Below are 20,382 nucleotides of genomic sequence, written 5' to 3'. Positions count from 1 at the left end.
GCCATAGGGCACCCCAAAACTAGGAAAGGTGAGTGCCGATGTTTAGTATATATATATATATATATATATATATATATATATATATATAATTTTTTATTTTTATTTTTTCTGGAACATGGTTTTATTACATTTTTTTCTTAAGCAAAATGTTTTGTATTACCTGCTTGTATACATATAAGTTATTGTGCAATATGGTAATTAATGTTGCCGCACTGTCGAAACATAATTGGTCACTGTGCATTTTTAAACAATGAGCTGCCCGTCGCCAGTCACGTCCTCTGCCGAAGTTTGATACGAAACCCCTTAGGGCGGGGTTGGTGACGTTAGCTCTACCTGTGCCCGGCTCACCCTGCCGCGCCCATTCTTGCCTGGAGTCTTCGGCACGCCATTCTCACCCTGTGTGCAGCCGGTGTGTGTCCGTGGTCCTGCGGCATCTGGAAGGTGGCACCGAGACGCAACCGGGATTTGGACACAGGATTTCCCCAGGAGCGACCCGGCATTTGCGATGTTTAGATGCCCGTGCTGGTTAGCAGCAGCATCACCCCACCCCCCCCCCCCCCCTCCGGCAATCTGCGGCGGGTAGCGCCCGCCCCAACCCCACCTGGAGCCGAGCCCCGGCAGCATCAACTCACCCCGCCCTTGGAGCCCCAGCGACCACATCACCTCACCACCCCCCCTTCATGGAGCGTGACTGCCGGGGCTCCCTCCCGCCAGGAACCGGCCCTGCGTTTACACTGCCCAGCAATCCAAGTCTGACCTGGAATTAAACAAAAGAAAGGGATGGGGGAATGGGAATGTCAGTCGCACTGGTGAGTGTAGGGAAAAGGAAAAAACCCTTTTCCTTATTTTAGACAAAGGACCTCATTGTCATTATAGGTAATTTCACAGTTTTAGACTGAGGCGTGCTACCACTGGACAAGAAAAAAACGTACAGAATTGGGTTTATAGAGAAAGCAAGTCTCTATGTGATGCACTTTCAAGAAAATAATATTTAAAGAATAAAAATTAACCTTTAATTCATTTGTTTAAGATACGAAATATTTAAAACCATACATACAACATATAACAATTAAGGACAATTTAAAAAGGATATAATTATCCTGACGTGGCAGAGGAAAGAATGTTTTATACTGTGTTTGCAATCACTGGATATAGTAGCAGAGATAGGGACCGTGCCACTCAGCTTTATTTAATGTGGAAGTTTAGATGTTTGTAATTTTTATTGACAGTTTAAATAGCTAGAGTGTTTTAAGGAGCAGACACAGGTCGGCGTCCCGGCCGTTCTGGTCCTGCACTGATCGCTTTTGTTATAGATAGATGCAATTAATGTCTTCCTTTATATATTAGAAGTATGCGGATGATTCCGCTTCAAATATAATCACACTATCACAGATGACAAAAGCAGCGCCAGCCGTAGTCTATACAAGCGCTTCTCATCAAAGGATGCACAAAAATTATGATAACAGCGCTGTAGAGACGGACAGAGATAAATGATCTCTTCCGTGCAGTCAGCGCCTGGTCTGGCAGAAGTCTGCCTAGTGGTGCGGGTTCATTACCGCGCACTCTCTGTGAACTCCCTGATGTGAGTCACTGGCAGCGTCTGCTATAAGCAGATAGACGCGCCACAGATCAAAGGATGTAGCACCCAAAGATGTTTCCTATCTAAGCATTCAAATTAGATACATTTCAGTTAACAAAGTATAACATTCGCCTCTGCCCACGTGAAACGCCGACGTACGTTTCGCACAGAGCTTTTTCAAGGCCAACCGGATGGCCGTCAGGGGAGCCTTAATATACTACGTTTCTCATGAATATTCATGGGATGCGGGGGTGTGCGCCTCAAGACGCTTTTGTCATTGGTGGGTCTTATATCGCTGCCGCTGGATCGTTATTGGCAGATATGTTATGTTTACATAATTCAATCTCCCTAATGTCTCTTATCAGTGTCACATTTTCACCTGATATGTAATATATATCATCCCTGTATATGCGTAGCTCAGATTTTATTGTTGTGAAATGAGGGAAAATAAGTTGTGAAAATTGCGTGCTAAAACTGCAAAATAAAAAGTGACAAACAAACTGTGATATCCAAAAGTGCCCTGCCTCATCTCTGATGCTCCATATACTGTATATATCCTCCAATAGGGATTAATATTAGTGACATTTGTGATAATAATAATAATAAATAAGAAAATAATAATATAAAGTAGAAAATATATGTACATAAATAATAAATGGAATATTAAAGTGAAAGAAATATAAAATAAAATAAATAATTGGATGAATAAAAGTCTTTGGATATGGTGTATTATAAGTTCTAGTGTTAGGAATTACACCCTTCAGTGTGGTACTAATATCAAATGCCATGAAATTACATGGTATTTTTGTACTTGACCAATAATTGGTGTAGTGAACATATTTTACTGGAAAAAATGAAATAGGTGAAATGCCTATTCTCTCGTGACAATCAAATCGTCACTGTGCTTATAGGTGTGGGGTCGGTGTGTTCAATTAAAATCCGAGTTTTTATCCTAGATCCAAGTGAGATCTTTTTTGTATACATTTTTATTCTATACCCTCTTTTGGTTTTATATTACCATGCGGGAGGGGGAGGTTTTAAGAATTATGTTTTGTACAGGATTACTGTCCAATAAGTCAATGGGCTGCCCTTTATGAAAATATGGCATGGGGATCTGATAAATATCTGATCCATGAGCTATTAGGTCTTGAGGTTTCTTAAGGAATGATGATTCTTAGGTTAGACAATGCTTATCGATATCCTTATTCACTGGAACGCTTCTGTATTATATTAGGATGGTACTCAGTTCCAGTTGCACGACAATGTTTCTTTTATATACATTTTGTAGAATCCAATGATGAGGAAAATAAATACAAAAATAGTAATTCCACATCTCTATATCCCTTACTTCCAGATTGGTTTCAAATCTAAACTCTAAACTCTAAAGCCTTAGAGAGTAGTATATTAGGCAGTGTCATATCTTGGTGAGAAAATCCTGGAACGGAGAAAGGAGGAGAGCAAACATAAAGAAGGAGGAGGAGTAATATTTGCTGTCAAAAAGCTGGATCTAGAGGAAAACTGTGTAATTATTCTCCTCATTCAGGCCATGGGGTGCCATGGTTCCCATGAGGAAGATCAGTCGAGTTTCTTGTTTGAATAACTCTCTGTCCCAGTCACCTCTCCTTATGCCCATCTCAACCTTGAGCATGCCATATGCTTTCAGGCCCACTGCATTTCCTTGATGAAATTTAAGGAAATGTCTGGCCACTGGGGTGAGAGTTTTCATGTTTTCCCGGTCTCTTTGGGCATTTTTAATGCTCGTGAGATGTTCTGACAGTCTTCCCTATATAATGCTTGCCACACGGACATTCCAAGTTATAGATTATTCCTGCCGTGTCGCAAGAGATGTAATGGCCAATTTTCCAGGTTTTGTTAAACCTGTCCACATATGAGTCTTTTCGTACTGTTAAAGAACAAAATTTGCAAGTACCGCATTTATAAAAGCCCTTTTTGGTTATAATGGGTCTCGTGCTTCTTTCAAGATGGCTGTGGACCAGTGTGTCTCTCAAATTTTGACTCCGCCTCCAGCTGATGTCTATCTTGGTACCCAAGATTTTGTCTAGATCTGTATCAGTCTTTAGGATATCCAAGTGTTTGTTAAGAGTGTGCTGTATTTCCTTCCACTCTTGGCAAAATGTTCCTATGAACCTCACTTTTTCCTGTCCTGTTTCATTCTTGGTTTTGGGGATCAGGAGTGTCTCTCTGTCAATTTTCTTGTCAGTCAAAGATATGACACTGCCTAATATACTACCCTCTAAGGCTTTAGAGTTTAGAGTTTAGATTTGAAACCAATCTGGAAGTAAGGGATATAGAGATGTGGAATTACTATTTTTGTATTTATTTTCCTCATCATTGGATTCTACAAAATGTATATAAAAGAAACATTGTCGTGCAACTGGAACTGAGTACCATCCTAATATAATACAGAAGCGTTCCAGTGAATAAGGATATCGATAAGCATTGTCTAACCTAAGAATCATCATTCCTTAAGAAACCTCAAGACCTAATAGCTCATGGATCAGATATTTATCAGATCCCCATGCCATATTTTCATAAAGGGCAGCCCATTGACTTATTGGACAGTAATCCTGTACAAAACAAAATTCTTAAACCCCCCCCCCCCCCCCCGCATGGTAATATAAAACCAAAAGAGGGTATAGAATAAAAATGTATACAAAAAAGATCTCACTTGGATCTAGGATAAAAACTCGGATTTTTATTGAACACACCGACCCCACACCTATAAGCACAGTGACGATTTGATTGTCACGAGAGAATAGGCATTTCACCTATTTCATTTTTTCCAGTAAAATATGTTCACTACACCAATTATTGGTCAAGTACAAAAATACCATGTAATTTCATGGCGTTTGATATTAGCACCACACTGAAGGGTGTAATTCCTAACACTAGAACTTATAATACACCATATCCAAAGACTTTTATTCATCCAATTATTTATTTTATTTTATATTTCTTTCACTTTAATATTCCATTTATTATTTATGTACATATATTTTCTACTTTATATTATTATTTTCTTATTTATTATTATTATTATTATTATTATCACAAATGTCACTAATATTAATCCCTATTGGAGGATATATATATGGAGCATCAGAGATGAGGCAGGGCACTTTTGGATATCACAGTTTGTTTGTCACTTTTTATTTTGCAGTTTTAGCACGCAATTTTCACAACTTATTTTCCCTCATTTCACAACAATAAAATCTGAGCTACGCATATACAGGGATGATATATATTACATATCAGGTGAAAATGTCACACTGATAAGAGACATTAGGGAGATTGAATTATGTAAACATAACATATCTGCCAATAACGATCCAGCGGCAGCGATATAAGACCCACTAATGACAAAAGCGTCTTGAGGCGCACACCCGCGCATCCCATGAATAATTATGAGAAACGTAGTATATTAAGGCTCCCCTGACGGCCATCCGGTTGGCCTTGAAAAAGCTCTGTGCGAAACGTACGTCGGCGTTTCACGTGGGCAGAGGCGAATGTTATACTTTGTTAACTGAAATGTATCTAATTTGAATGCTTAGATAGGAAACATCTTTGGGTGCTACATCCTTTGATCTGTGGCGCGTCTATCTGCTTATAGCAGACGCTGCCAGTGACTCACATCAGGGAGTTCACAGAGAGTGCGCGGTAATGAACCCGCACCACTAGGCAGACTTCTGCCAGACCAGGGGCTGACTGCACGGAAGAGATCATTTATCTCTGTCCGTCTCTACAGCGCTGTTATCATAATTTTTGTGCATCCTTTGATGAGAAGCGCTTGTATAGGCTACGGCCGGCGCTGCTTTTGTCATCTGTGATAGTGTGATTATATTTGAAGCGGAATCATCCGCACACTTCTAATATATAAAGGAAGACATTAATTGCATCTATCTATAACAAAAGCGATCAGTGCAGGACCAGAATGACCTGGAATTAACCCTTCTTTTAACCCGGGTCGGAATGCCGAGTTATATTTGCGATGTGAAAGGGGTATTAGAGAAAAAAAAAGATTTAGATTTATAAAAATGAGCTTTTATTAAGTATAAGGTAAAATGAGATCTCCTATATCATAGTCATTAACACCAATACAAATATTCTCACATCCCTTCAACAACTATGATAAATGACCTAGGGGTGTAGACAGTTATGTCAATTTGTACCCATTGTAATTAGGTAATTAAATGCAGAGTAGGCATTGATATGTAATTATATAAAATATAATTTTGAGAATGGCAGCTGTATAATATGTGCACCCAGAATTTCTCCATCCTTTCTCTCTTTTTTCTGTGCTGTATATTATGTATCAGAAACATAATAATCTCAGGATATAGGCCATGAACGTAGTCTGGTGAATCTGCAGTCAGGGACATATGCAAATGTATTATGTACAGATGGAGCACTTCTAATCTTTGCAGGGGCTGGCGGTCAGATCACCAGCCACCAGCCGCCAGAAGGGGATGCGCGCACGAGACGCAAGCGCATCCCCTTCAACCGGAGCTCCCCCCTGGGTCCCTGCCGCCACCCTGCCGGTTCCCAATGCTGTCCTCCACCTCCCCGCTCCCACACCCCTACTTTACCCTGACATCTCCCTTAACCGGAGACAGGCTGGGTTCTCGTCCCAGCCCGCACGGTAACTGAGAAGCACATCCCAGTCAGGTGGAGACCCGGCGCTGAATAAGAGGCGCTTCATCTGTAGCTCTGTTCTGGCGCGCCTGGCTGCTGGCGCCGGCATTCCAGCTCGCATAATAATTTAGGTTGACAGGGTCGAAATATCGACACGAGCAATAGGTCAACATGGAAATGTTGACATGAGGTTTTCAATTTTTTTTATGTCTGTCATCTTATGTCGACATGGACCGTATACGCTAGGCAAACTATTATATTCTCCCTCTATGGATAGTAAAGTATGAAAAAACACCTGTTCTGGGAAAAAAAACATGAAAACGGATATCGACCTTTTTTTTTTTAAATTCAATACTTTTTATTAACTTTTTGCTTTTCTTTTTACATACATACAGACATACAATTGAACAAAAGACATACATTCACAAGTACGACTGTAAGAAAAACAAGAGGAAATAAGGTCTTTCAGGAACAAAAACAGGTTTCTGTGATTACCCAACTACCAAGCAGTCAACATTCCTGCTATGGTGTACTAACTGTTACATCAGCTGTTATGTTGGATTCATACAATGAACAATGTGCATTTTATGTTGGACAAAGTAACCCTTTGTCCCACCGTACTTGGAAAGACATGCAAGCACTACATTAGGTACTATCTATATCTGCATAACAGATGCCTACGTTATCCTGGTGTCCCCACTTATGCGATTGTGTCTGATATGTTTCACCCACTGTACGACCAGGGGAAAGTCAGTGTATCTCTGCCCATCTAAGGTCTGGCGTAACATGGGGATGACAGCCACCTATCCCATATCCTCAAATATTTGGTTTCGGAGTGTCTGGCTATATACACGAATCTCTCATGGCACACGGTCTCATTGGTGAGTGCCACCCACGCTTCATAGAACGGTCCGCTAGTTGCCAGCCACTTTCGGGCTATGCATACCTTAGCCAATGTGCACAGGATGTTTATGTAGCTCATAGAGTCTTTGTCTAGTGTGTCCCCCCCAGCGGCGGCCAGCAGGCAAGTCACAGGTGTGAGTATGTCCAGGGGAACCCCAGTGGAAGCTATAGTGTGGATAATTTGTTGCCAAAAGGTCTGTACTACGGGACAGGACCAGATTAGATGCCAATAGTTGGCCTCCGAGTGGGCACACTTGGGACACCTGGAGTCGGCCCTCCCCCCCACCTTGAAGAGACGGGTCGGGGTGAGGTACACCCTGTGTAAGATATACAGTTGAATTTGTTGAAAGCGTGCACATGAGGACGCTACGCGTGAGCTAGCCAGTGCCAGCTCCCAGGATTCAGGGGGCAGTGGGCCCAGGTCTTCCTCCCAGCGCGCCCTAAGGTTGGGGAGTGTATTGTTATGGTGTAGAGTAAGTACCGAGGAGTATATGTTAGATATCAGTCGCGAGTCTCCCAGGGATTGCAGTAGGGACTTGACGGGGGATATCTGTAGGTTGGGTTGGCCCTGGGGGAATTGGGCACCGCATGCGTGCCGCAGCTTTAAGTACCTGAAGAAATAAGCATTGGGTATTGCGTTGGTTACTTGTAGTTGTTGAAAGGAGTTAAATACACCGTTGGTGTATAGTTGTCCTATGGAGGTAACTCCGTATCGTCCCCATACTTTCCTGAGTTGTTTTCCGTTCAGCTCTTTAAATCCCTGTGTGCCATCTAGTGGAGTGTCCGGATCTCACCCTGCAGCCCGCATGATGTCACTTGCTCTTTTCCAGACCAAAACGGCCTGCTTAGCCAGAGGTAGTCGGCCAAGTGCAGCATTACCCGAAAGGAGGAGCTGTAGGGGCTTAAGTCCCGGAACCATGGTGGATACCATCTGCGCGGGGAGGGCACCCTCTGATGACTCTCTCACCCATGAGTGTATATGGGCAAGTTGAGTTGCCAAGTAGTAAAAGCTAAAGTTCGGCACCGCCATGCCCCCCATGTCTTTTGTGCGAGTCAGTGTGTTAAGGCTGATCCTGACCCTCTTTGAGGACCATATGATGGAGGATAAAATCCCATCTATTTTCTTAAAGACACATTGGGGAATGTAAACCGGGGAGTGCTGAAGGGCATAGAGGACTTTAGGTTGTGCGACCATTTTGATGAGGCCAATCCTGCCTGTCACTGTGAGGGGCAGTTTTCCCCACACCGCTACTCTGGACTGCAAGTATTCTATCTGGGGCTGGATGTTAAGTGTTATGTAGTTGGAGGGGTTGTTAGATATCCAGATCCCTAAGTATTTGAATTTGTCCACCCATTTGAGCGGGAGAGGGATGGGCGTGTCAGCTGGGCATGGGCCGGTGTGGGGCATGATGCAGGATTTGTCCCAGTTTATCAGTAAGCCGGAGTATTTACCGAATGTGTTAACAATATCCAGGATTATGGGCATAGTATTTACATAGTCTGAGACCAACAAGAGTATGTCGTCCGCGTATAGCGCTATTTTATCCATCCGGGAGCCCGTTTCAAATCCCGCAACCGCCTGACTGTGCCTCAGGAGGCATGCCAGAGGCTCCACCGCCAGGGCGAACAGAGCAGGGGAAAGGGGGCATCCCTGTCTGGTGCCTCTGAATAACGGGAATGAGGGGGATATATATCCATTGGCCGATACCCTAGCGCTTGGTGAGGAATACAGAAGCCGCACCCAATTAATGAACCCTGGGCCAATACCGAACTTAGACATTGTTCCCCACAGGAACGCCCACTCCACCGAGTCAAACACTTTTGCAGCATCTAAAGATACCACAATGGATGTTGGGGCGTCCCTGCGGAGAAGTTGGAGTAGGGTGAATAATCTGCGAAGGTTTATGATTGTGGATTTGCCCGGCATGAACCCGGTCTGGTCATCGTGCACGAGTTGGGCAATGACCGAGTTAAGTCTCATGGCAAGGACTTTCGCCAGTACTTTAATATCAGTAGTGAGGAGGGATATGGGTCTATATGATTCAACCCTGCGCGGGTCTTTGTCAGGTTTTAGCAACACAATGATGAGTGCTTCCGCCATAGATCGTGGGAGAGAGCCAGACTCAAATATCCCATTGAAGGTCTCAAGTAATCGGGGTGCATAGAAGTTAATGTGTTTTTTGTATAGCTCCAAGGGAATGCCATCTAGACCCGGGGCCTTGTTGCTTGGGAATGACTTGATTGCTGCCTCTATTTTATCCAGCCTAAGGGGGGAATCGAGGACATCTCTTGCCTCGGCTGTTAATGTGGGCATGGGTATGGGGGCTAGGTATTCCTCGATTTCTCTATGTGTGTGTTGTAATTTGGTGTTGTAGAGTTGTTCATAGTATATCTGGAATTGTTGCGCTATATCTGGCGTGGTGTCATATTTGGTTCCCCTGTTGTCTATCAATTCGGATATGGTGTTGTTAAGACTATCAGCCCTAGCTAACCTTGCCATATAGCTGCCAGGCCTGTCTCCCGTGAGGTACTGATTATTTTTATTAAAAAGGAGTCTAGTGCAGGTTTTATCTTTGAGGTACTGAGTCCATTCTCTCTGGGCCCCCATCCAAGCCTCTTTGGACGCTTCAAGGCCATCCTCCAAATAGGCAAGTTCGAGTGAGCGACAGGAGGCCTCTAAAGTTCTTTCCTGTTGTTTGTATGATTTTTTAAGTGTGGATATGGATTGTATCATGGTGCCCCTTAAGAAGGATTTAAATGCATCCCACACTACAGAGGGCGGTGCCGAACCCACGTTGGTTCTAAAGAATTCCTGCCAAGTGTCCTCCAGGTCCCGCCCCTCCCCCAGTCTGGTAAGCCAAAAAGGGTTGAGTTTCCAGTGAACCTGTCCCCTCATGCCACCCACGTCCAGCGTGAGTGACAAGGGGGAGTGATCCGAGATACCCTTTGGTCTCGTATTGTGTTAATCTGATACTGGGCAGTAGATCAGGTGTAAGCAGGGCCATGTCTATCCTGGAGAAGGCAGTGTGCGTCGCCGAGAAGCATGAGAACTGTCTTGTGTCCGGGTGTTTGTGCCGCCAAGCGTCGCACACGCCCATGCCCTCCAACAATGCCCGGAACTGCCCGTTACCCCATCTATGAGTGTCCCCAGTGGTCGTGCGTTTATCCAGTGTATGGTCCATGACGTTGTTAAAGTCTCCCATAATAATAGTGGGGGTATCAGGGTAGGCCGCCATCATGTCTGCTGCCTTTTTTATTATGGATATCGACCTTTTACATGTCACACTATTGTATGTGTGAACGTTTTTTCATGTGTCAACTTTTGACCAATAGTGGTCGACCTATTGACTTGTTGACCTATTTAATGTCGACCTGCTGACGGCATCCCATCCTGACATTGCCGCGGATCTCTGTGTGATATGGTATAATGTAACTCCATATACTGTATAATGCATACCTGGCTGTTCCCATAACCTATATCCAGCGATTATTATCTTATACATATGATACAGTGGCTGTTCTTGCATTAATGTATTACCATGTAAAACAGACAATAATTATGGATCACGGCCTGAGGTAATCCCTACCCTGTACTTAATTACATTAATAAATCGTGTTCAAATTTACCTGTCTACACCCGGAATTAATTCATTATAATTGTTGCTGGGATGTGAGGTAATACTATTTTTGTTTTCAATGAATACTTAATAAAAGCTCATTTTTATATTTTTTTCATCAATATCTTCTCTAAAGCCCCATACACGCTAAACCGTATTTCCCATGAGCTCCCAGCCGAATGATATTGGGTCAGACCGGTTTGCTGGGCTGCGTGTGTTCGGAGCCCAGCGAGCAGGTGAACGCTCACCACCACCACCCACTGTCCAAACCCACAGAGGAGAAATGATTTCTCCTCCTCTGCCCGGCGCTTGCAGCCGCTGCATGACCCCTTAGTCACTCGGCGGCTGCTTGTATTTCAGCAAAATCGGGGCGGGTGCTGAAGTCATACGCCCGCCACAGGCAGGCACGGGAACGCCTGCGTTCAGATGGGGCCTGCCCAGCGTTTCTATGGTCATGCTGACTGTAATTGTGGGCATGCGCATGAAGCTCCAGGGGGTCCACCCCGAAACGCCCCCCTGGCGATTTTCAATCAGAAATTTGCACGCACGAACCCTTTCGACTGTTGACCTTGCCCATGTCGACCTAATGTGTCAGCCCAATGACCCTGTTGACCTAACCCCATGTCGACCTTCTGAGGTGTCGACATATGCCCATGTCGACCTTCAGTGGTTGACCCAATGCATGTCGACCTTAGTTGTGTCAACCCTATGATCCATACCCGTTCAGTGACGTCACCTGGCCCCAGGCTGAGCAAGCAATAGTTACAGTCAAGATTGATTGTGTGTGTGTGTGTGGGGGGGGGGGGGGGGGGCATTAACCCGCAGCAGGACGCATTGTTACTGATATCGAATGTACACACTAATACAAAAGCATCTGCTCACATGCTAGTGAGTGGATTCGGGAGGGGGGGGGGCGGGCATGCGGCAGCCTAGCAAACGGGTTGAATCAGGCCCTTATTGCGGTGATACACCTACTATACCTTATCTCATTGTTGGTCTCTTCATTTACTCCAAACTACAGTCTAGAGCAGTGCAGAATCACATCCATCGTGTGCATTTCAGAACTTAGGGGCCACCATAAACCCCATAGGCTGCTTTTGGAGGGTCCAATGTAGAAACCTCCGATCATTTCTACTGGAGTCTAATTTAACATGAGCAAAAAGAGCCAAAATGAAACGGTTAGAATATTTCAGTAGTCTTAAGGCCCATACACACTAGAAGATTATCTTTCCAATCTGGCTGGTTGGAATGAAAATCTGGTAATTTCTGGGAACAAATTATAACCAAAGGGTTTTTTGTCGGTCGCACAAGACCCGGAGTAGATATGGGTGGACCCCCTAATTTACGTGCTTTATTTCTTAATTTCTTAAATCAGAATACTGGGGGTGTGCTACCATCGGACATGAGAGTTTGGTAGAAACAGGAGAAAGAAGAAGAATGTCCTATATCGGTGCACCAAAAACGAATAAAATTTAACTTTTATTAATTCTATTTAAGAACTGCGAGATAAAAATTTTAAAACCAAGGTGGCAGGCAGATGTTGCGAAAGTGTTTGTGTAATACTGTACATATACAGTGCACCAACAGGGTATGTGGCTGCGCAGCCAGATACCCTGTTGGTGCACTGACACCTGTGCGACTTTGGGACATTCCAATATCGCACACACAGGATAAATCTGTTTTGGCTTACTGCGTCCATATAAATTAAGGGTGGTGCAACCTCAGAGGGATCCTCCTCAGGAGTTAGAAGTGATTTTCACTCATACACTGAGTGATTATCACAGTGTATGGAGATCCCCCACTGACGTTGTTATGACCTCACAGGCAAAAACCCCCTATACGCAGTCTGAACCTGTGTCACTAAGAGCCAATACCAAGAGGTTTTTTTCCAAACCCGCTCGTGTATATGCAAACCTGGTCTGTCAGATTCTTACTTTTCTCTGACTAGACCAGACACACAAATACAGTATTACACAAACACTTTCGCAACGTCTGCCTGCCAGCTTGGTTTTAAAATTGTGTGAACCCCACCCTTGTCTGTTATTTTTATATGTCTTTATTTTTATCTCGCAGTTCTTAAATAGAATTAATAAAAGTTAAATTTTATTCGTTTTTGGTGCACCGATATAGGACATTCTTCTTCTTTCTCCTGTTTCTAACAAATTATAACCGTTTGCTCCCAAATGCTGGAAAATGGACAAAAGCAGTCATCTGCATAAAGGGCCATACACACTAGAAGATACTGGCATTAATCTTGTTCCGAAAGGGGCTTCTGAATAATATTGATGGCAATATCTTCTAGTGTACACACCTCCCAACATGACCCTCTCCAGTGCCCAGCGTGTATGGACAGCGATGATGGGGAAAATCGCTGGGCCAAAATCACTCTTACAAACTGAAATACTGTCACAGCGCTAACACTTGCACTTGCATTAAAATTGTATTTAATCTAAATATATACAGTCCACCTTTTCAATAATGACACAAGACAAGTCGATTTTACATAGAGTAATAACATAAAAACATACACATGCATAAATCACATATAAAAAAGTAAATAATATAACTGAAGAAGCTGTCGTCCCAGCTAATTAAAATAAGTTAATCTTGTTATATAAGAAGCAGCGGGTGTGGATCGTTTTATTGACCACACTTAGGTCGACAGTCATTAGGTCGACACCGTTGGGTCGACAGGTGGCAAGGTCGACAGGGTACTAGGTCGACATGGGTGAAGGTCGACAGGTGTCTAGGTCGACGGGTTTAGGTCAACACATGCATTAGGTGGACATGGGTTAGGTCGACGTTTTTTTTTTACTGTTTTTTTACCCAAATGTCGACACAGTCGACATGGACACCGTTGGAAGTGAATTGCAGCCCCTCGCATTGCTCGCTTCGCCCGCGATGCTTTGGGCACGGTGCCTCGCTGCTCTTAGCACACTAGTTTATTCTTACACCACGCCCTAGTGGATGCTAGGGCATGAAATACCGCCTGTCGGCACATGTCTGCTCAAAAAACAGTGAAAAAACCCATGTCCACCTAACGCATGTGTCGACCTAAACCCATGTCAACCTTGTCCCATGTTGACCTAGACACCTGTTGACCTTCACCCATGTCGACCTAGAACTCTGTCAACTTTGCCACCTGTCAACCCAACGGTGTCGACCTATGTGCTGTTGACAATACAACCATATCCCGAAGCAGCAGCAGGGTTAATTGCAAGCATTAGTGATGAAAGCATATTCCTCCATTGTAACTTGATCAGGCCTCCTGCGCCTGTAAACGGAATGTAACGAGCCGACTTTCCAGCCAATCAAGGGTGCCGGGCATATATGGGCCCACCTGTATTGAAATCAGAGCTGTGGCAGGTCTGACAGTACAGCTAGGATCCGCGGGTTAGTGGTGGGAGAGAGTGCATACGCACTAAGCAATTTTTACCCATTTTAGTGATTTTCGCGGAGGTGGACAGCTATGGAAAGCCATCCACACCATTGCTCACCTGCTGGTAATACCGGTGCTCATCGTTGTCCTGTACACACTGGGCGGCTTTCCAGCTAAAAGACTACAAAATTGAGCCTGCTTTCATCTCAGTCGCCCAGTGTGTATGTTCCTTTAAAAACTAATCATCTAAATAGGTACAGTATAATGGAATACTAATAGAGAAACTACAGTATAGACATCATTTACTAATGATGTTCAAGAATTTAAATATCCAGATATGTCCTCTTATAGCTATCGTCAATATGCCAGGTGGCACGCCCTGCCGCTTTTTGGCGTTCTAAGCTGTGTCACACCTTATTATGTAGCATCATAACATTACTTACAGAACCACTAGAAAAGCTGAGAGTGTAATTACATGTTCTGTACACTCAGTAGCAGTTTGAGCTGGGTGACTGCTTATGCCGCCTGAACGTGACTGACAGGCTTATCAGCGAATCACTGTGCACTGACATAATAGTAAGGCATTCACCGCCCAGTGGTTAAACTGTGTATTGCGCTCCATGAAATATTATACAGTATATGATAACATTACTGTCTCTCTTTTAGGCGAACAATGGTTTACCTGTACACCTAAAGGGCGGATTGGGAGATCTCATCCTCTACAGAATGACAATGGGCATCACCATTGCAGGTATACAGCAGCTGTGCAATATCAGCAGTAATGGTTGAGTATGTATAGTGTATATACAATAACTTCCTACTTGCAGTACATAGATCTGTAGTGAGCATTTAAATCTATGAATTATATAACCTCATACCTCCCAACTTTGAATCCAGCAAGTGAGGGACATCATCGCGCGATGAAGGTGTGTTGACGAAATTAGGGGGCTTGGCCTGGTGACAAGGGGGCATCGTCTACAAATCATTACATGAGGCCACGCCCCCTTATTCGCCGCTGTGGGGGCCAGCACTGATGTCACACACCCTCCTTTAAACATTCTGTTTAAAGGAGGGTGTATGACATCAGTGCTGGCCCCCACAGCGGCGAACAAGGGGGCATGGGATTTTTGGAAGACTCCCAAAAATCGTCCGGTTAACACCCCCAAATGACGGCTTCCTGACAGTCAAAGTGCCAGGGAATTGTGATTAGATCCTTTCACTATTTTTGAAATTTTGTTACCCCTGCCCAAAAAAATTCTGTTCATTGTCTCTTTAGAACTCAAGTTTGTTTTTACTTGAAGAAAATATAGCGTATGGGGATTCCATTTATCAGCTGCCAAATGACCAGAACTTCTGTAGTTAAAATGACCATTATTCAATTGGTAAATATGATAAATTTCCAGTGCCGTATCCATAATGGGTGCTTTTTGGAAATACTTACCCTGCGGACTCCCACGGGAGCAACAGGAGCGCTGCAGAAATTGACATAAAATTGATGCAGCGGCCATTTTTCTGGCAAAATGGGCAGTGGAGTCTGAGCGCTCTAGTGCTCAGACTCTACAGAGCAGCAGAGGTTCGTATGTAGGCTCTGAGCACAGTAGGCTCTGAGCACTAGTGCGCTCATCAAATGCTTCTGCTACTGGCAGCACTCCCAGCAGATGGCCAAGGAGGCTGCACACCGGCCTCCTCCTCCTCTCTAAAGACGCCCCTGTACATTTTTAGGTACTTGTTTCCTAGAACGGCCACAATCGTGAGTGATCGTGGCTCTTAATTAAGGGACACGATCCTCACGATGTGGCCGATTTTTTACAATTTTTTCCCTTTGATTGACAGAAATCGGGTCAATCGGTCGGTCGCGACCAATTAAAATCGGCCGCGATGCGACCGACCGATTGACCCGATTTTTCCATAGACTTCAATGTTAAAAAATCTTTTAACATTGAAATCGGTCGGTCTTGTGCCATTATAATGGCACAAGATGAGATGGGCTTGATTAAGTCCATCTAACATAGGGAAAAATGATAAAAAAGGTGAAATGGGCCAATATGACCCATTTCACATTTTTTATGTGCCCGCCATGACCCCACGATAGACGTCAACCCGAAGCGTGGCGAGCGCAGCGAGCCCGCGAGGGGCGGCGGTGCGCGTCCTCCGACCTTTTCATTCCCCTACTATCCACTAGGGCGTGGAGTGAGAATAGAATAGTGTGGCGAGCGCAGCGAGCCACCGAGCCCGAAGCGTGGCGAGCGCAGCGAGCCCCGCGAGGGGACGCGTATACCTGTGAAGTTATACGCGTCCCCTCGCGGGGCTCGCTGCGCTCGCCACGCTTCGGGCTCGGTGGCTCGCTGCGCTCGCCACACTATTCTATTCTCACTCCACGCCCTAGTGGATAGTAGGGGAATGAAAAGGTCGGAGGACGCGCACCGCCGCCCCTCGCGGGCTCGCTGCGCTCGCCACGCTTCGGGTTGACGTCTATCGTGGGGTCTAGCCCACTTAGTAACATTTGGGGGGGCAATTGAAAATTATCATGTGAAAAAAAAAAAAAATCGGGTGAAAAATCGGTCGGTCGGATCGGTCGCATCGCATGCGACCAAATCGCATGCGATGCGATCGATCCGATTTTTTATCTTACGACCACAACGATCTAAATCGTTGTGGCCGTTCTAGGAAACAAGTACCCATTTTTATATCTCTATCATCTATAATGGGATCACAGGAGCAATTGAAGAATTTGCAGAAGGGGGTTTCCACTACGCACTCCTGAAAAGCGGGAGTGACCTCAGAAAAAGGGGGTGTTGGCTTTACGGTAATGCCGCAACCGTGTCCCTGTTAGCAGTCACTGTGGGGGCATGCCCAGTACTCTGTGAGCTGCTGGCATGCCCCCGTCCCTCTGTCTTGCTGTGAGTAGATGCTGTGTGCATGCCCACAACAACTATTCACTGCTGCGGTCGGGATAGCAGGACAGTCCCCAACTGTTCCACGTTTTTTGCATGACCGTCCTGTCTTTTGGGGACAGTCCCGCATCCCGCACATCGCCGGCAGTGTCCCGCAGCATGCAGGGGGGGGGGGGCAGTTGGGAGTCCCTCCAGCCTGCTGGGAATATTCAGAAAGGCAAGGGGCCTGGGAGCATGGCCATGCCCCGGTAGTGCCATAAATAGTGCCTCCTTTTACATAGGCCAAAGCCTTTTTCACGAGTGTCCCACTTACCTTGGAGGAAATGTTGGGAGATATCTGTGTGTATATATGTATGTATGTATGTATGTACACTGTATGCACACACATATATATATTATTTTTTATCTTTTTTTATTATACAAAAGCACTTTGGAACATACATTACAGTAGAAACATAATTCTTTTTCAAATTGAACAGAAAAAAAATAATACACAAAGACACACTTACACACCAGATCAACAGCCTTTCCCTCAGTAATCCCCCCAACCCCCCCCCCCCTTTCTAAATGAGGAGAAGAAGGGAGAGAGAAGGGTATTTAACTGGCTAGGTGGAAATGAGGTACCTTTATGATTTTAACCACAAGGTGGACTATTGCCTGACAATAAATATTGTTATTTCCTATATTTTAGTCCACCCCCCGAACTACTCCCTGCTTACCATTCAACCAGCGAGAAACATATCTTTATTTTTTCCTGGACCTAGAGCTTTTATAAAATCCCCCCAGCACTGGAGAAACCTATCCTGGTTCTTCTCTTTTTGTATGGAGGCCTCCACCCAGTCCATTAAGAATATATTATACAGTTTCTCTAGAAACAATTGCATCGTGGGTTGTGGCTGTATCCACATGTGTAAGATAGTTATCTTGGCTGCTGCTGATATAGCTACCATAACTTTTCCATTATACTTCCTGCCCCTATTTGCTCTTTCATGGGGTTTGATACATAGCATTGCCCATTCTGCTGTTATAAGGAAATAACTTTGTATATAGAGCTTAGTAAACTGTTCTACATGCTTCCAGAAGCGATAGACCTCTGGGCAACCCCACAAACAATGCACCAAGTCTGCTCCGCTAGTACCACACTTGGGGCACTTGCTATCATTGGCCAAGCCAATCTTGTTCCTTCTATTTGGGGATAGGTATGCCGTATGGTATATTTTCAAAAATAGTTCTATATAGGTTGGTATTGGTAGTGTCTTGCAAATAGAGTCCAACTGGGTATATAAATCGCTCTCAGTCACCCCTGGGAATAATGCCGCCCATCTACTCATGCCTGTTTTTTCTGTCTTGCCTTCTGGCATAGTTCTAAAAAACCTATAGTACGAAGATAAAGCTTTTTTCGCAGATTGCGGTGATAACAGGAGCTTGTCTAAGTCGTTATCCCAGTCTGTTTCATTAAGGGTGGGATGTATTAAAATACATCGCCGCCCTTTGCCGCGCCCCCGCATCGCGGTGCGGTGACGGAGGCCCCCCACAATACCTGTACACTGGTGTGGCCTCCGTCACCTCCCTGCCGCCACGCTCTCCCCTCACGCCGGGAACAGCTATGCATGCTATCCCCAAAGGTGGCGATACCCTTCAGTGCGGTATAATTTTTGATACATTGGAAAATGCGGTAAAACCGGGGTTTTACCGCATTTTCCATTTGATACATCTCGCCCTAAATCTTTTAGAAATCTCTTGTGCATAGTGTTGGGCTTGGATGGAAGCAAGATCTAATGGTATAGTCACCTCGTATTTCTCAATGAACTGTCTATAAGTTAAGGATTTCCTGTTTGCCTTTCCCTCTTGAAAACCTGGATTATCCAAAAAAATTTAAATGATAGAAGCTTTCGAACTAATACCTAGTCTGTGTAGCACGACATACCATGCTCTTCTTGTAGATGTTAATAAGGGGTTAGATCTAACTCCGAGTCTGTAAAATGTAGAGATGCAACGAGGCCTCCCCTATTCAGGGTCGCGCCCTCTAAATGGCACACACATATTTAAAGCAGGAATTGTTTCTACTTACAGTTCATGTGAGTGGAGGGACATTGCAGCAGCTGCCAAACACCAGGGGGAACATGGGAGGACAGTGCACATGATTGCACATACCGTGATTTAAAGGGGTGGGCTTAATGCCAGATGGGTAAGGCTTAATCGTGGGCTGCGGCAGTGTATTTTTTAACTTAAAAAAGAAAAGTAGTCTGTCCCCCCCCCCTGTGTGCGCTAGTGGATAGTTCATAAACCAGTCTAATAGGATCCTTAACTGTGGGATGAGTAAGTAAATCTTCAAACCCTATGGTTGCGTAATCCTGATGAAGCCGAAGAAGCCAGACTGTGTTATACCCTGTGCTTATCTCAGCATCCGGATGGCTAGCAGACACTGTACACTAATAGGGGCTCCTTGTGCTCAGGTGTCGATGTCGACATTGACACCCCACAAATGTGAAAAAAACATGTTGAACTTTTTGTATGTGTCGAACTTTTTTATGTCAACTTTTTTGTTAGTGTTTTCCAAGTGCATATCAACCTTCTGCTCTCGACCTTTGACCTAGACGTTGCCTGTGAGCTATACCACGTCGGATTACCTGACTCAGTTCCCGACTCTCCCTCTTGTGTATTACAGGAAGCTGCATGTCGGTATATCACATTATCATGGCTGCTATGCCAAAGAAGAAATGAGCTGAGTGAGGGAATTATCAACTGCCGACACAGATCCTAATGGAGCCAGACGATAAAATAAAAGCCGTGTTGTGCACCATTTGTCAGTGTGATCTGTCCCCACCAGCTGCAGTGTACTGTATATAACACTTCTTATAGACAAGACCACTTAGCAGGCGGCGTGGGCAGGCTCCAGCAATCACTAGACCTGTAATAAGCTTCAAAAGTGATAAAATGGAGAGTGATAAACAGCCAGCCAATCAGATCCTACCTGCCATGTCACAGATTGTTTTTGAAAAAAGTCAGGCAGGAGCTGATTGGCTGGCTGTTTATCACTCTCCATTTTATCACTTTTGAAGCTTAGAGAATCTGGCCCTTCAGCAGGTATTTGCTATCGCCAGTGGCGTAAGTTTGTCAAAGTCTCCCGGAGGCAAGATAAATGTTGGTGCCCCTACAGAGATTCACACACGTGGCCACTATACCCTATAACATGTACCCTTTTCCCATAGTCTCCCCAATCCCCCGCAGCCTTATCTTTCGCGCTGGTCCTGGCGGCTCCGTTCTTCTGCTGAGGACCACCACAAAATGGCCACCCCCATACAGCAGACAGTTTCAGAGAACTGTGTGCTATATGGGGGCGGCCATTTTGTGGTG

General features: G+C 44.7%; 1 protein-coding gene across 1 annotated transcript in view; it reads left to right on the top strand.

The window, feature by feature from the left end:
- The window catches only part of LOC146036726 (cytochrome c oxidase subunit 7A2, mitochondrial-like), a 30,372-nt gene extending 10,550 nt beyond the window's left edge, over window positions 1-19,822 (top strand). Inside the window, exons 3-4 of the mRNA XM_083160622.1 lie at window positions 14,798-14,882; window positions 19,694-19,822. Coding sequence (XP_083016748.1) covers window positions 14,798-14,882; window positions 19,694-19,749 — 141 coding nt within the window. The 3' untranslated portion in view covers window positions 19,750-19,822. The remainder of the gene's footprint in view (window positions 1-14,797; window positions 14,883-19,693) is intronic.
- The last annotated feature ends 560 nt before the right edge of the window (window positions 19,823-20,382 follow it).

Source organism: Crinia signifera, chromosome 9 (assembly GCF_055691185.1).
Source record: "Crinia signifera chromosome 9, ASM5569118v1, whole genome shotgun sequence".
NCBI classification, from domain to species: domain Eukaryota; kingdom Metazoa; phylum Chordata; class Amphibia; order Anura; family Myobatrachidae; genus Crinia; species Crinia signifera.
This window is presented reverse-complemented; position numbering and strand designations above follow the sequence as displayed.